This window comes from Rhinoraja longicauda, chromosome 17 (assembly GCF_053455715.1).
Source record: "Rhinoraja longicauda isolate Sanriku21f chromosome 17, sRhiLon1.1, whole genome shotgun sequence".
NCBI classification, from domain to species: domain Eukaryota; kingdom Metazoa; phylum Chordata; class Chondrichthyes; order Rajiformes; family Arhynchobatidae; genus Rhinoraja; species Rhinoraja longicauda.
Window position 1 is genome coordinate 15,439,892 of NC_135969.1, and position 17,353 is coordinate 15,457,244.

The window sequence follows — 17,353 nt, forward strand, 5'->3', positions numbered from 1 at the left end:
AGCTAGGGAGAAATTGTCCCTGAATCTGGAAGTGTGTGTTTTCACACTTCTGTACATCTTGCCTGATGGGAGTGAGGAGAATTGGAAGTGAGACTCGTCCTTGATTATGTTGGTGGCCTTGCCGAGGCAATGTGAGGTGTAAATGGAGTCAATGGAAGGGAGGTTGGTGAACCGGTGGAATTCACCACCATAGAGGGCAGTAGAGGCCAATTTGTTGAATGTGTTTCGGAAGGACATAGGTACGTTTTTAGATGCTAAGGTATTGAGTAATATGAGGAGAGATTGGGAATCTGCTAGAGACAAGTAGTCACGGAACCATTAGAAGATGGAGCAGGCTAACGGGATAAGTGACAACTCCTACCTCCATATTGTGAAAATGATCAGACAATGTTTTAAATTGAAAAAATACAAAGGTGGCTTAGCAGCCTCTTGCCCACCGGTCGGGAATTACAGCCAACACATATAACAGGCAATTTGTATCTAACTAACTGCGGGGGAGGGGATGGGGGGGGGGTGGTAATTGGCTAAAGAATCAGGAAAATATATAAGAAGAAGCGTGTTTATACGCAAGAGTTCTTCAATTTAGAATCAAAGGCGGACACCAAAAGCTGGAGTAACTTTGCGGGTCAGGCAACATTTCTAGAGAAAAGGATGTTTGGGGTCGGAACCCCTCTTCAGATTGAAAGATAGAGAAGGGCAGAACAAAGGGCCAAGTTGGCTGGGGAAGATTTGCTAATGATAGATTTACAAGGATGCGAACAGTGGAACTAGTCAAGTCAAGTCAAATTTATTTGTCACACATACACGATGTGCAGTGAAATGAAAGTGGCAATGCCTGCGGGTTGTGCACAAAAAGAATTACAGTTACAGCATATAAATAAAGTTAATAAGTTACTATTAGTGTCGACAAAAAATTAGTCTGGGGTTATAAAAGTTGACAGTCCTGATGGCCTGTGGGAAGAAGCTCCGTCTCATCCTCTCCGTTTTCACAGCGTGACAGTGGAGGCGTTTGCCTGACTGTAGCATCAGGAACAGTCCGTTGCTGGGGTGGCAGGGGTCCCTCATGATCTTGCTTGCTCTGGATCTGCACCTCCTGATGTATAGGTCCTGCAGGGGGACGAGTGTAGTTCCCATGGTGCGTTCTGCCGAACGCACTACTCTCTGCAGGGCCATCCTGTCCTGGGCAGAGCTGTTCCCAAACCTGTTCCCAAACTAGTAGGACAATTAAGATGGGTGTGGGGGTGGGAGAGGGTGTTGGAAAATAATCCTGGAGATACTTGAAATTAGAGAAATCAACATTCATACCGCTGGGTTGTAGGCTGCCCAAACTGAATTTAGAATCCACTATTTGCTGGAAGCAAATGATAACTTAATATACCAATGACCCAGTGGGTACTATTCTTACCTCTGAGTTAATGAACTTTTGAGGCTGGAGCACGATAGTCAAGGCAAAAGTGAATGTTGCTCTGCTGTTTGGAGGAGCCTTCACTTTAATTATTTTAAAGCAGATTACCTGATCATTATTACAGTCGAGGAGGTGCTGGATGTCCTTAAATGTATGACAGTACATAAATCTCCCGGGCCTGAAAACATTTATCTAAGGACACTGTGGGAAGCTAGAGAAGAAATTGCAGGAATCCAAGTTGAGATAAATGAATCATCATTAGATATGGGAGAGATGCCAGGAAGACTGGAGGGTGGTTAATGTTGTGCCTCTGTTTAAGGACTGCAAAGAAGAAACCTGAAAACTGTAGATCAGTAAGCTTCACATCTGTGGGAGGAAAGTTACTGAAGAGGATTTTGAGCGATAGATATACATGCATTTGAAGTATCTAGGCGTACAACTACATAGTTTGCTGAAAGTGGTGTTGCAGGTAGACATCCTGCATGGCCAAAGATGCCGCACCCGAAAGAACTCAACAGCTACAGGCCGGTGGCACTGACATCACACTTGATGAAGACACTGGAGCGTCTGGTCCTCGCCCATCTCTGCCCCCTGGTGAGACCATCAATGGATCTGCTGCAGTTCGCCTTGAACATCAATGGACCAAAAACATCAATGAGTGCAGGGGGCACTCCTAAGGACCTACTACAATACTGTGGTTGCATCAGCCATCTTCTATGGAGTGGTCTGCCGGAGCAGCAGCATCTCAGCAGTGGAGGGGAAGAGACTTGACAAGCTGGTCAGGAAAGCTGGCTCTGTCCTGGGTTGCCCCCTCGACTCAGTATAGGCGGTGGGAGAGAGGAAGATGATGGCAAAGTTAACATCGCTGCTGGACAATGACTCCCACTCCATGCAGGACACTGTCACTGCACTGAATAGCTCCTTCAGTGACAGACTCCTTCACCCCAAGTGTGTGAAGGATGCCTGGCCTAGCAGGCCATCCGCGTCTCAAGGCGCCAGGTGGAAGAGGGCTCTGCCCGAGCCAGCTGCCTACCCTTTTCCGGGGATACATCCGCGCCCGGGTGGTGTTGGAGAGGGACTATGCGCTGTCCACGGGCACCCTGGTGGATTTCCTGGGACCGCTGTGCACCGCGGGGGATTGGATGCATCCTGGATGGGGATTGTAATATAATTGTATAATAGTTTCATTTGGTATATTTGTTTGTATAGTATTCTGGTGGTGGGTTATGTTTTGTCTTATTGTATTGTAAATATTGTTTTTAAATAGTTGAGTATAATTTTTGATAATAAAAATAAAATTAAAATTTTTAAAAGTGCGTGAAGGAGAGATATCGGAGGTCCTTCCTTCCCGCTGCTGTGAGACTGCACAACCAGAACTGCTCCCAGCAGACGAGTCAACAGTAACAGTTACGGAAAACACAGTAAATTGATGACAATTTATCCTTGTCTTTATTTTTATTTATAATGAATGATCTCTTGCTATCCACTGCTGCTGTAACACTGCAAATTTCCCCGGTGTGGGACAATAAAGGAATATATATATTATAGGGTGGTAAAGAATGCCTTTGGTATGCTGACCTTTAACAGGTGAATTCAGTATATTATGTTTGGACATTATGCTACAGTTATACGACACTTGGAATATTGTGTTTATTTTGATCACCCAGCTCGAGGTGCAGTTATTAAGCTGGAAAGAGTGCAGAGAAGAATTTTGAGGATGTTGTCAGGCCTCAAAGGCCTGCGAAGAGGTTGGGCAGACTAGGGCGTAGGAGGCTAAGAGGTGATATATAGAGTTGTATGAAATCATGAGAGGAATAGATATGGTGAATGCACATAGTCTTTCTCCCAGGATAGAAGAATCAAGAACTAGAACCCATAGGTTCAAGATGAGAGGGGAAAGGTTTAATAGCAATCTAAGGGCAAATTTCTCCCACAGAGGTTTAGTTTAGAAAATAGGTGCAGTAGGACATTCGGCCATTTGAGCCAGCACTGCCATTCAATATGATCATGACTGATCATCCAAAATCAGTACCTGCTTTCTCCCCTTATCCCTTGATTCCCTAAGCCCTAAGAGCTGTGACGTGCACCAAGGTACAGTGAAAAGCTTTTTGGTTGCATGCGATCCAGTCAGCAGAAAGACTGCACATGATTACAATCAAACCGTCCATATACAGATACAGGATAATGGGAATAAGATTTAGTGCAAGGTAAAGCCCGATTAAGGTGGTGGGTATATGGAACGAGTTGCCAGTGTAAGTAGTTAAGCCAATACAATAACATTATTTAACAAACATTTGGACAGGTACATGGATAGGAAAGGTTTAGAGGGATCTGGGTCAATGGGGCTAGTTTAGATGGGGCATCTAGGCTGGCATTGATGAGTTGGGCGGAAGGACCTATTTCCCTGCTGTATGAGATTCTATGATGTGGTGCTATTGTTTGGGAGCTTGCCACCTGTTGCACCACTTGCAACGGTGACTGCAAATGTACTGAAGTAGCAGTAATATATTTAGCAGAAGGAATGCAAAAGTAAATGCAAATCCATCTGCTTAATTTTCAAAGGGAAATTTTGGATTTAAAAAAAAATTCCACTTCTTTCTGAAACACCAATCGCAGTAATCAATGGGACCTGTACTTATTTTCACAGAGCGAATGTTTTTCCTAAGATAGGTTGGTTTTGTTTTCAAATTAATTCAAATTCAATAGTTGGGAACAAGATATGGGAGCCTAAAAACTAACATCCAGGTTCAGGATAGATACAAAAAGCTAGAGTAACTCAGCGGGACAGGCAGCACCTCTGGAGAGAAGGAATGGGTGACGTTTCGGGTCGAGACCCTTGTTCAGATCCGACACGTCACCCATTCCTTCTCTCCAAAGACGTTGCCTTTCCCGCTGAGTTACTCTAGCTTTTTGTGTCTATCTTCGGTTTAAACCAGCATCCGCAGTTCCTTCCTACACATCCAGGTTCAGCAGCAGCTTCTTCCTCACAGCCATCAGGCTATTAAACACTACAACCTCCAAATAAGCTCTGGACTATATAGACTTGGGGGCATTGGTTTTGCCTTTTTGCATTATTGTCTGTTTTTTATGTGTGTGTGTGTATATGTATATATATATATATATATATATATATATACACACACACATATATATATATCCTCTCCACAGTCATACTAAAAAAAATATATATATATTTGAGTATGACTGTGGAGAGGATTATTCCTTCAACTTTGTCCATTGGTCTATTGAGTTGGATCAACTCTGGCAATTGGACAGCCAGTCTACGTGGTGCAGGTTCAAAGTTAACACAGTAACTGCAGATTTAACAACACTAGTTATCAACACTAGTGGGACGCAGAAACTTCCTCTTGATGTTGCGGGTCAGTTGAGCACGCGTTACTCAGCCCCGGAGCGATTTTGTTCTGTTTTTGTTCTGTTTTTGTTCTTTCCTCTCTATCTTCGCCCCACCAGCCTGAACTGGGATTGGAGGGAAAGGAAGGCGAGACTGCGGTTCACTCGCAGCCGCTGGGAACCACGGCGACGGCATGTTCAAGAGGTTGAGGCGCCGGAGCCCGTTGGTGAAGAGAAGCCCTGCTCCTGTCTGCGAGGAGCCGCCGGAGAACGTGCACCGCAGACCCCACTTTCTGCACCAGAGCCCGGGGGAAACGAGCCTGAACTCGGATCATAGGACCAGACCCGTCGTATGCCCTCCCAGGAACAAGAGGTTGCCCTGGAGTACGGGATATGCAGAGTGAGCAGCACAACATCTATCTCTGTGTATATATAATGTGTGTGTTTAACGTTCCTTTTAAAACTTTGCACAGTTGCTCGGAGCAAAAAACAAAGACGGTAACTGCTGTAAATCCGAAACAAAGGCAGCAAGAGTTTAAAAATACTCCACAGTTCAGACACCACCAGTGAATGTCGACAGCGTCCCTTTCCCGATTCTCTCCGCCCTCTTCACTCTCCCCGTTATTGGAACTCGCAATAATCACCGCAAACGGTTGCAAAGTCACAAATCTTCCCATTGCCGTTGTTGTTGTGCTTTGATTTATTCACAAAGTGCGAGCGCCGTTTAGCTTTTTTTTAACGTTTAAATCACCCAATTAACTCAATTAAGACTGGGTTTACATTAACCGGTCTTCATTGCCCTGATTTCCACGGTTTAGAGTCAACCAGACTGTTGTGTGCCCCAAGGCAAGGCAAGGCGTGGATTTTTATTTTAATGTTTTGGTTCAGCTTGGGCTTTTATTCGTGTTTTCAAAAATAAAGAAAACTTGAGCGTGTAGAAAAGGAACTACAGATGCTGGTTTCTACCGAAGATAGACACGAAATGCTGGAGTAACTCAGCGGGTCAGGCAGCTTCTCTGAAGAGCATGGAGAGGTGAACGTTTCTGACCTGAGTTACTCCAGCACTTCGTGTCTATCTTCGGTAGAAACCATTATCTGTCCTTTTGTGTATAACCAACATCTGCGGTTCCTTGTTTCCAAGATATGAGATGCATCGACTTTTGCTTTGCGTCTCAGTGGTTCTTTTTTCTTGCATATACCGAACTACAGTGACATTATTTTTTTGTTGTATACGATTCAGTAAATTATCACTACACACGAGCATCATCCCAGAGTAAGTACATAATGTATAGAAAGATAGAAAATAGGTGCAGGAGGAGGCCCTTCGAGCCAGCACCGCTCTAGAAATTGCCTCCTGAGATCGTATACAAGAGCCGCCGGGTTTATGTGTTCATAACTGCGTGATAATTACACTTTAACCTGTTAATTGATATTATCAAGTTAAAATGCAGTTGCAATGTATTTGCATTGTGAGCATTTTAACTTGTTAATATTAATTACTGTTGTGCGTACTGATCAATGATACCAAAAAGAAAAATGGGTTTGTTCAGTAATGTCCTGTAGCCTTTTGAAGGTCTTGCACCATTCCAAAACTTAACTTGAATAAAGGTGGAAATTCCAGATGTTTGATAATCAGCACAAGATTTGCCGTACAAAATAACAGCTGGAGAAATATATGATATATTTGGGAAGAGTTGGAAATACACACGAGAGGAGAGGAACTGCCTATATGGTATACGAAGAAATAGTGTCCATTCCAAAAAACACATTTGGAGTGGTTTCTGATAAAAAACAAAAAGTTCTGAATTCAAAATACAGGCCAGATTGGTGCACAACCTGGACGTTTCATGGCCATCAGTAAAAAGTGATGTTTGATTAACTCCAGGAATCCCACAGAATTTGTGTTGCTGCTGATTTATAAAGATCACTGCCGAAATGTGTTTAGCTCTGGCCCAGTGGGAGCCGGCAGATCCTTTCCCATAGCCAAATTCCGCGGCCGACCTTGTGGGCCTGTATTCCACCCCCCCCCCCAACCCCCAACCCCCAACCCCCAACCCCCAACCCCCAAGGCTGGGACCTCTTGTTGGTCTGGCAAAACGGATAATCCAGCAAGGCTCTGGAACCAAGGGTACCGGGGAAGCCGCGGTGGTGGACCTGTAGTGGGAAATGTCTGTACTTTATCTCATGGGATGTCAACAACTGTGTACAATAATTCACTACTTGCTCCTTCATAAGGTTGGCTGCATGCATAGTAAAAGAAAGTAACTAAAAGATTTTTGTAGAAATAAGGAACTGCAGATGGTTACTGTAAACTTCCTCGGTTACTGTAAACATACTCAGTTACTGTAAACTATGCACTGGTGTAAGTGAGTGGCAGGGAAATCAGATGGCAGGGTGAGCAAGGGGAGGTGATGGGTAATTCAGATGGGTTACAGGGAAGTAAGAGGGGAGATGCTGGAAGCCTGGAACGGCAGATGCTGGTTTACACAAAGGGGCACAACATGCTGGAGTAAGTCAGCAGCTCGGACAGCATTTTCTGGACAACATGGATAGGCCTTTGGAGACTGACTATCTTTAATCTGACTTTACTGGACTTTACCTGGCACTATATGTTATTCCCTTTAACCTGTATGTATGCACAGCACGATTGTAATCATGTATAGTCTTTCCGCTGACTGGATTGCACACAACAAAAAGCTTTTCACCCTACCTCGGTACACGTGGCAATAAACTAAACGAAAGGTGATGTTTTAGCTAGGGACCCTTCATCAGATTAATCGTGAAGTGGGGGGAGGGGGAAGGGGAGTGGAGAGAAAGCTGTAAGAGTGCTGGGGGGGGGGGGGGGGGGGGGGCAGGAAAAGGCCTGGTAAATAATTTGTGGATACAGGTGAGGGGATGTTTGGTTTAATAAAGATGAAAAGACAGAAGGTGTGATACAAAACGATTGAAGCGTTGCGAATAGTGAAGCTAGAAGAAGGAATGGAAGCGGGAGGGGAATATAGGTGAGAGAGAGTCCAGGTGGGACATGCGGGAGCTGGGGGTTGGTAGTTAACTAAAATTGCAGAATTCAAAGTTCATACTGTTAAGTTATAATCTACCCAAGGGGTAGTTTACAGATCCCTACAGTGTGCACCTGCCCAGTTTGAGCAATGCACAGTTTACCTGATGATCCAACCCTAATAATGACAGTGCAGAGCAAGGCCTTTTGGCCCGTCAGGTCTGTACCAGTATTTATGCTCCACATTGGGTCTCCTGACTCCCTTGGTCAAGCAGTCCCTTTAGTCCTTTCTCTTTCCCACTCTTCTGATCTCAACCAGTCAAGTGTTTTATTGTCATCTGTCCAAAATAGAACAATGAAATTCTCACTTGCAGCAGCACAACAGAATATGTAAACATAGTACACTGCAAACAGTATAATAAACGAGAAAAAATCCATTCAGTGTGTGTACCAACACATATTACATTGTAAAATATATTAAATCTTAATAGATTAAGACATTTTTAAGAAGATTCAAGTTCCTGTTTGGCGGAAATGTTCTTCATATACTGGTTTAGGTTCATTATTGTCACACGTGCCAGGGTACAGTGAAAAGCTTTATTCTGCATGTTATCCCAACAGATCAAATATACCTTGCATAGAAACAACCAGTTCAAACTCGAGTACAATAGATAGAGCAAAGGGGGGGATACAGAGTGCAGAAAATAGTTCTCAACATTGTAGCGCACCAGTTCCATTGACCTTCCCATTCCCCTCAACAAGAGGATGTAGTTTATGTTGCTGCTTTTCCCTGCTCTCCAGGTGTCTGTGGTCGATGTGGAATTAAACCCACTGGGAATCAGTAACAGAGATATTTGATTTAAATCAAAATAAACAAAATGCAGGTTAATAGTTAGCCTTCAGGAATGTACGTTTCATGGGTCATCGAGTCAAGAGTCATGAGTGTTTAGTTGTCATCTGGACCAGGATCGGCACAATGACTTTGTTCTCTGGCCATCAATGGACTTGCCAGGCAACGCCCCGACTGAAGTTATTTGTGGCTGGCCTTTTCCTGGTCCTGGTCTTTTCTCACCTCCAGCTCTTCCTCCCCCCACCCCCCCTACTTTCAGACTGAAATGGGGTCCCAACCTGAAACGTCACCCATCCTTTTCCTCCAGAGATGCCACTTAACCCGTTAGGTTACCCCAGTAATTTATATCTATCATTGGTATAAACGAGCATCTGCAGTTCTTGTTTCTACAATGATTTTTTTTTAAATTTGCTGCAGCTTTACAGGCACACAGAATGCAACTACACATTAAATAAATATCCAATAAACAATAGTACAATTAATTATCATTGATACCAGGTAACCAAGCCATTAAAGTACAAGCCAAAGTTTGCAGTGCAAACTTGATCAAAGCCCACAGTAGAAACAAGGAACTGCAGATGCTGGTTTACAAAAAAAGGACACAGTGCTGGAGTAACTCAGCGGGTCAGGCAGCATAGAAACATAGGAAAATACGTGCAGGAGTAGGCCAATCGACCTTTCGAGCCAGCACCGCCATTCAATATGATCATGGCAGATCATCTAAAATCAGTACCCTGTTCCTGCTTTTTCCCCATATCCCTTGATTCCTATAGCTCTAAGAGCTAAATATAACTCTCTGGAGAATATGGATAGATGACATTTTGGGTCAGGATCCTTCTTCAGACTGATTGTGATGAGGAGGGGAAGAGAAAGCTGGAAGAGAGGTGGGGGCAGGACAAAGTCTGGCAAGTGGTAGATGGATACAGGTGAGGGGGGGGGGGTTGTCAGTGATCGGACAAAGGTCAATATATAATATAATAATAATAATAATAATAAACATTTATTTTATATAGCGCTTTTCCAAATGCTCAAAGACGCTTTACAAAAACAGTCAAGACATAAAAATAAACAAACGAACTATCCTGACGGAGAAGTGGCGAACAAATAGCGCCAGCGTCCTCTCACGTCAGGGTCCGGCAGTAGACAATAAAGAACACAAGACACACAATTACAATTTTTTAACACAAACAGCCATCACAGTGATTGCTCCAGGCACACCCTCACTGTGATGGAAGGCAAAGAAAAGTCTTATCTCCTCCTCATTCTTCTCCCGTGGTGCCACGAGGCGATCGAGGCTCCCGACCTTTGAAGCCCCCACCGGGCGATGGAAAGTCCCAGGGCCGAGCCGAGCAGGCCGATGAAGGTCCTGAGCCCCCACCGGGCGATGGAAAGTGCCACAGCCAGGCCACGCAGGGCGATGAAGGGCCTGCGAGCAGGTCGATCAAACCTCGCGCTTCGGGGCGGTCGAAGCTGCTACGGCTGGAGCTCCCGAAAGCCGGTCGCCAGCCAGGGACCTGCGAACTCCCGATGTTGCGGTCTGCAGCGCCCACGGCCGAAGCCTCCGAGATGGTAAGTCCAGGCCCTGCGACCGGAGTCTTCAAGGTCGATCCCAGCTGGAGGCCGCCGACTCCACGGTGTTAGGCCATAGCGCGAACGGAGACACAACACGGTAAAGGTCGCATCTCCGTTGAGGAGGAGATTAGAAAAAAGGTTTCCCCCACCCCCCCCCCCACATATACAGAGTTAAAAATAAATCAAAAGAAACATTTAAACGATAACAAAGACAAAAAATCTTGATCAATCTTTGCCCTGCACGCGACAAAAAAACTTTCACTATACCTCGAACCATGCGACAATAATAAACTAAACGAAAAGGATCATTTCAGGGAGCAAATACTCGGGTTTTCTCATGGGCAACGTCAGGAGGATGTTATTGGTTTAGTTATGGTTAGCATCTAGACCCAAACCAGATATATATTGGCGCAAAAATCTACGCACTTGTACATCTCCTAAATTCCCTGCTGACCTAAGTATTGTTTGCACAGGACAGCATTCTATCAATGATTTGAAAGGAAAATGAAGGAAGCTTGAGTTTATGAAACTAAATTAAACATTAGAGAAGATAGACAAAATGCTGGAGTACTTCAGGGGGTCAGGCAGCATCAGAGTGAAGAAGGTTCTCTACCCGAAACATCACCTATTACTTTTCTCCAGAGATGCTGTCTCACCTGCTGAGTTACTCCAGCATTTTGTGTGTATCTTTGGTGAAAAACCAGCATCTGCAGTTCCTTCCTAAACATTAGAGAATCGTGTTTTCTAAATTTGAGCATTAAGATCTACTGTTGAAATGATTGCTGTCTGGTGATGTTCCCCAGAATATTGCTGGTCAAAATTGAACTTGCACGATTGCTTCTCGCTGTTGTATGTTTGGCACTGAAGACCTGCCCTACCAGTCAGCTGGTTTTTCTCCCAACGTTGCAGTTTCACTGGGCCTGTGGTCTGTGGTGTATCTGCCTAATAAACCTCATTTACTGCGTGTAAAGGAACACTTGTACGTTCAGCCACTTGCGACCAATGACCGGTCCGGGGGGGGTGGGGGAAATGTCAAGGTGACTCTGGGTGTTATAGTGAAGAAAATGAACCATTTCTATGGTGTTTGTGGTTAATCAAGATTTATATCCTCTGTGTCACATGGGCCAATTAACTTTGGCTATTGATTGGGTAACATGGTAACCTGTTTTCCAGTTTAGAGATGCAGCGTGGAAACAGGCCCTTCGGCCCACCGAGTCCATGCTGACCATCAATCACCCATTCAAGCTAGTTCTATGTTAACCCACTTTCACATCCATTCCCTACACATTAGAGACAATTTACAGAGGGCCAATTAACCTACAAATCTGCATGTCTTTGGGATGTGGGAGGAAACCGGAGCACCCGGAGGAAACACACGTAGTCACAGGGAGAAAGTACAAACTCCACACACACACACACACAGCATCCGTGGTCAGAATCGAACCCGGGTCTCCAGCGTTGTGAAGCAGCAGGTCTACCAGACGCGCTACTGTAGTTCAGGGTTACATCATTGAAACAATGCCCCTCAGCCCACCGAGTCCACGACGACTATCACACTAGTTCTATATTATCCCACTTTAGTATTTGCTTGCTGCACACTAGGGGCTATTTACAGAGGCTAATTAACTTACAAACCGGCATGTCTTTGGGATGTGGGGGAAACTGGAGCACATTGAGAAAACCCACACGGTCACAGAGAGAATGTGCAAACTCCACACAGACAGAACCGGAGTTTAGGATCAAACCGGGTCTCTGGCACTGTGAGCCAGCAGCTCTACCAGCTGCGCCACTGTGCCACCTTATATCCAGCCATTGTGCTTCATGATGGCATAAAGCCTTGATCCTGACCATTGTGTTTACAGCATGTCAAACAAGGCGGTTTCACTTCCCTTAAACTTTGTTTCAATCTTTCTCACCACAATGCTGTAACTTGCCTCCTGCAAACCTCCTGCAGGAGTGGAGTTAACCATTGAACTAATGGTGCCTGTTCACCTCATCGTGACCACTCCAGAACCAAGTTATCCAAAAGGACAGAGTGCTGGAGTATCTCAGGCAGCATCTCTGGAGAACATAGATAGGTGACGTTTTGAGTTGCGACACTTCTTCAGACTGACTAACTCTAACTAACCCCTTTCCCTTCTTCTCCCCCCCCCCCCCCCCCCCAATCTCTCACCCGCCCCCCCCCCACCCCCACCCCGGCAGCAAGCCTCCTCCTCCTGTCTCAGTCTTTGACCAGTCTTTAAGTCACCTGACCTCCTAGCTCCCTTGACTCTGTCTCTTTCATTGTCATTGTGCTGCAATGAAGTGCCTTGTGATATTAACAGACCAATACCAACGTAAATAATGTGTAGGAAGGAACTGCAGATGCTGGTTTACACTGAAGACAGACAAAAAATCCTGGGGTAACTCAGTGGGCCAGGCAGCGTCTCTGGAGAAAAGGAATAGGTGATGTTCTTTTGGAGAAAACGTCACCCATTCCTTCTCTCCAGAGATGCTGCCTGTCCCACTGAGTTACTACAACATTTTGTGTCTATCCAAAGTAGTGACACCTTCAATACTGTTGGAATGAATTGGCTCCTTGATTTCCAAAGACGCCAACTCAGCCCCCTTGTTCTACAATTAAACTACATTGTGTTTACGCAGTATGTTGTGTTTCGTTCTGAGTCGAGGAGAATATGTTTGTTCTGCATTTTCTTTAGCAGTTCTGGGTTGCCAGTGTTTTGAAGCTTTTTTTTGTTCTGCTGACTAATAAAATTAATAATAAAGCTTCCTGTTGGTTGCAAAGCTTGTTGAGAATGTAAACTAAAGTTAGGGAGGATATTCAGAGGGGACGCCTTGACATTTGTAGGTAAAAAGAGTGGGGGATGCCAAAGAGGCATCAAGGAACGTGGGTGGAGGTTTTTTGTTTAACCAACTGTAAATAGAGGCAGTGGAGACTGCAGATGTTGGAATGTGTAGCATGTAAAGGAGAACTGCTGGAGGTACTCGGGGGGGGGGGGGGGGGGTCAGGCAGCATCTGAAAAGGGAAATGGACAGTCGGCGTTTTGGGTCAGGACCCTTTACCTAGATTGAGATGAAGGTCTCAACCTGAACCGCCAATTGACCTTTTTTTTTCCCCCACAGATGTAGCCTGACCTGCCGAGATTTTCCAGCAGTTATCTAGTTTTGTTCTGCTGCTTGTATAAACAGGCGGGAGGCCAAGATAGGATCTAAACTTGAAGGAAGAATCTTAAATGAGGCATCGGACTTGGGAGTTGGCTTAGATACGTTTGCAGAGGCTTCGAAACGGGATAGTTAGACAGATTCGTACACCATGGACAATCCCATTGACCCACACCAATTATCAAGCTCCTATGTACACTGATTGATTGAAAGATATAGCATGGAAACCGGCCCTTCAGCCTGCCGAGTCCACGCTGACCATTGATCACCTGTTCACACTAGTTCTGTTATCTTACTTTCTCATCCACTCCCTACACATTCAGGGCATGTTTGAAGGGAACTATGTGCTGTTGTCATGGGAGATTTAACATTGACCGGTGAACCAAACCGGCAAACATATCGTAGAAGATAAACTTATGGAGTGCGTCATGGATTGTCTCTTGGAACAGTATGTTACAGAACCTACTCGGGAACAGGCTATTTTAGACTTAGCCGTAACTAATGAGGAAGGATTAATAAGCAAACGTGGTTAAAGATTTCCTAATACGTAATGACGAGGATGTGTGCAAATTCTAAATGCAGTTTGAGGATGAACACAACAAGACTCAATCCATTATCTTTACTTTAGACTTTAGAGATACAGTGTGGAAACAGGCCCTTCAGCCCACCGGGTCCCTGCTGACCTGCGATCATCCCGTACTAGCACTACCCTACACACTAGTAACAATTTACAGAAGTCAATTAACCCACACCTTGGGGTTAGGGGGGAGAAATACATCAGCCATGATTGAATGGCAGAGTAGACTTGATGGGCTGAATTACCTAATTCTACTCTATTCCTTATGACCTTACAAACCTGCATGTCTTTGGAGTGTGGGAGGAAACCGGAGCACCTGGAGAAAGCCCATGTGGTCACAGGGAGATCATACGGACAGCACCCGTAGTCGGCATCGAATCCGGGTCTCTGGCGCTGTAAGGCAGCAACTCTACCACTGCACCACCCTGCTGCCCTAACTTAAATAACAAACTTAAATAATGGTATGAGGTTGTAATCTAAGGTGTTCAGGAAAAATAAGCCAAGTGACAGGTCAGTAGATGAATGATGAAAGATATTCAGAAAGCTGGTCCATAATTCTCAGCAGGAATTCATCCCAATTGGAAAGAGGTATTCCATGAGAAGGAGACACAGTCTATGGTTAGCAAAAGAGATGGTAAATTGAAAAGCAGGACACGCAAATGCAAGTGGGTTAAAGTGCTGGAGTCACTCTGCTGGTCAGGCAGCATCTCTGGACTAAATGGATAGGTGACGTTTCCGGTCGAGACACTTCTTCAGTCGGAAAGGTCACCGATCCATGTTCTCCAGAGATGCTGCCTGACTTTAAACTATATATAGAGAGAGAGAGAGAGATACAGATACAGCACAAAAACAAGCCCTTCGGTCCACCGAGTCTGTGCCAACCTGCGATCACTCCCATACACTAGCACTATCCTACACACTGGGGACAAGTTACGATTTTTACCGCCCCAATTAACTTGCAAACCTGCACATCTTGGGAGTGTGAGAAGAAACCCGAGCACCTGGACGGAGAAAGCCCCACAATCAAGTGAGAGCATACAACCTCTGTACAGACAGATCGAACAGGATCAAACCCGGGCCTCGAGCGCTGGAAGGCAGCAACTCTGTCGCTGCGCCACTGTGCTGACCTTGCTGACCCACTGTCACTCCAGCACTTTATGTCCTTAGTTCATAATGAACTTCTTCAGTTCATTGTTATTTCATGCAAAGACAATTGGATGGTCAAAGGACATGGAAGTTTTTAGAATCCAGCAGTGACAGATTAAATAGCTCAGGAAGGGAGAGAATTGATTTTTGAGAGTAAACCTGTATAACATGTATTTAAAAAATGGTAAGTGGGTGGTACAGTGGTGCAGCAGTAGAGTTGCTGCCTTACAGCGCCAGAGACCCGGGTTTGATCCTGAAGAAGTGTCTCGACCCAAAACGTCACCCATTCCTTCTCCAGAGATGCTGCCTGACCCGCTGAGTTACTCCAGCATTTTGTGACTACCTCTGACTAAGGGTGCTGTCTGTACGGAGTTTGTATGTTCTCCCTGTGAGTGTGTGGGTTTTCTCCGGGTGCTCCGATTTCCTCCCACACTCCAAAGATGTACAGATTTGTAGGTTAATTGGCTTCTGTAAATTGTCTCACATGTAGGATAGTGCTAGTGTACGGGGTGATCGCTGGTCGGCGCAGACTCAGTGGGCCAAAGTTTCAATGCTGTATCTCTAAGGTCTAAAGAGTATGGATGTATAAATAGGAAGAAGGCAGCTGATGTAGGTGTGGGACCTCGAGAAATTAAGGGCAAGGAATTGAGAAACAAGAAAATGACGCATTTGATTTAAAAAAAATCAATTCGTCTTTATCAGGGAGGATGCCTGCCTGGTATCGCTAAGGTACCAGATGGACAGATAACAAAACACGGGGAGAAATATGTACAAATCCCAACCAGAAGAGGATAAAATATTGGCTAAAGTTGGACAAGTACCAGGAGCTGACAATTTGTACGCCAGGGTTTTGAAGGAGGTGACAAAAGAGACGGGACTCATTGGTTGAAATTTACCAAAACTTGCTAATTTCCAGAATTCTGCTGAAAGATTGGGAAATGGCTAATGCGACATTTTCTGTTGCAGAAGAGAGGAAAGTGAAAGCCAGGGATCAATAGACAGTTACTCCAGCATTTTGTGGGTCTGAATAAGAGTGCCGACCCAAAATGTCACCTATCCATTTTCTACAGGGATGCTACCTGACCCGCTGAGTTGCTGCTGCATTTTGGGTCTAAAATATCATAGAAACATAGAAAATAGGTGCAGGAGGAGGCCATTTGGCCCTTCGAGCCAGCACCGCCATTCATTGTGTTCATGGCTGATCATCCACAATCAGTAACCCGTGCCTGCCTTCTCTCCATATCCCTTGATTCCGCTAGCCCCATGAGCTTTATCTAACTCTCTTTTAAATTCATCCAGTGAATTGGCCTCCACTGCCTTCTGTGGCAGAGAATTCCACGAATTCACAACTCTCTGGGTGAAAAAGTTCCTTCTCACCTCAGTTTTAAATGGCCTCCCCTTTATTCTAAGACTGTGGCCCCTGGTTCTGGACTCTCCCAACATTGGGAACATTTTTCCTGCATCTAGCTTGTCCAGTCCTTTTATAATTTTATATATCTCTAAGATCCCCTCTCATCCTTCTAAACTCCAGTGAATACATGCCTAGTCTTTTCAATCTTTCCTCACATGACAGTCCCGCCATCCCAGGGATCAATCTCGTGAACCTATGCTGCACTGCCTCAATTACAAAGATGTCCTTCCTCAAATTAGGAGACCAAAACTGTACACAATACTCCAGATGTGGTCTTACCAGGGCCCTATACAACTGCCGAAGAACCTCTTTACTCCTGTACTGAAATCCTCTCGTTATGAAGGCCAACATGCCATTAGCTTTCTTCACTGCCTACTGTACCTGCACACCAACTTTCAGTGACTGGTGTTCAACGACACCCAGGTCTCGCTGCACTTCCCCCTTACCTAAACTGACACTATTGAGATAATAATCTGCCTCCTTGTTTTTGCTGCCAAAGTGGATAACCTCATCTGCCCACTCTCAAGCTGTCCAGGTCACCCTGCAACCTCCTAACATCCTCTTCGCCGTTCACACTGCCACCCAGCTTTGTGTCATCTGCAAACTTGCTAGTGTTACTTCTAATTCCTTCATCCAAATCATTAATATATATGGTAAACAGTTGCAGCCCCAACACCGAGCCTTGCGGCACTCCACTCGCCACTGCCTGCCATTCTGAAAAGGACCCGTTTACTCCTACTCTTTGCTTCCTGTCTGCCAACCAATTCTCTATCCATGTTAACACCCTACCCCCAATACCATGTGCTCTAATTTTGCTCACCAATCCCCCATGTGGGACTTTATCAAAGACTTTCTGAAAGTCTAGATACACTACATCCACT

The 17,353-nt window shown here is 45.0% G+C and overlaps 1 protein-coding gene across 1 annotated transcript in view; it reads left to right on the top strand.

Annotated features, from left to right (window-relative positions):
- The first annotated feature begins 4,751 nt into the window (after positions 1–4,751).
- LOC144601781 (protein phosphatase 1M-like) overlaps positions 4,752–17,353 on the top strand; it is a 33,616-nt gene continuing 21,014 nt past the window's right edge. Inside the window, exon 1 of the mRNA XM_078414196.1 lies at positions 4,752–5,156. Within this exon, the coding sequence (XP_078270322.1) occupies positions 4,951–5,156 (206 nt within the window). The 5' untranslated portion in view covers positions 4,752–4,950. The remainder of the gene's footprint in view (positions 5,157–17,353) is intronic.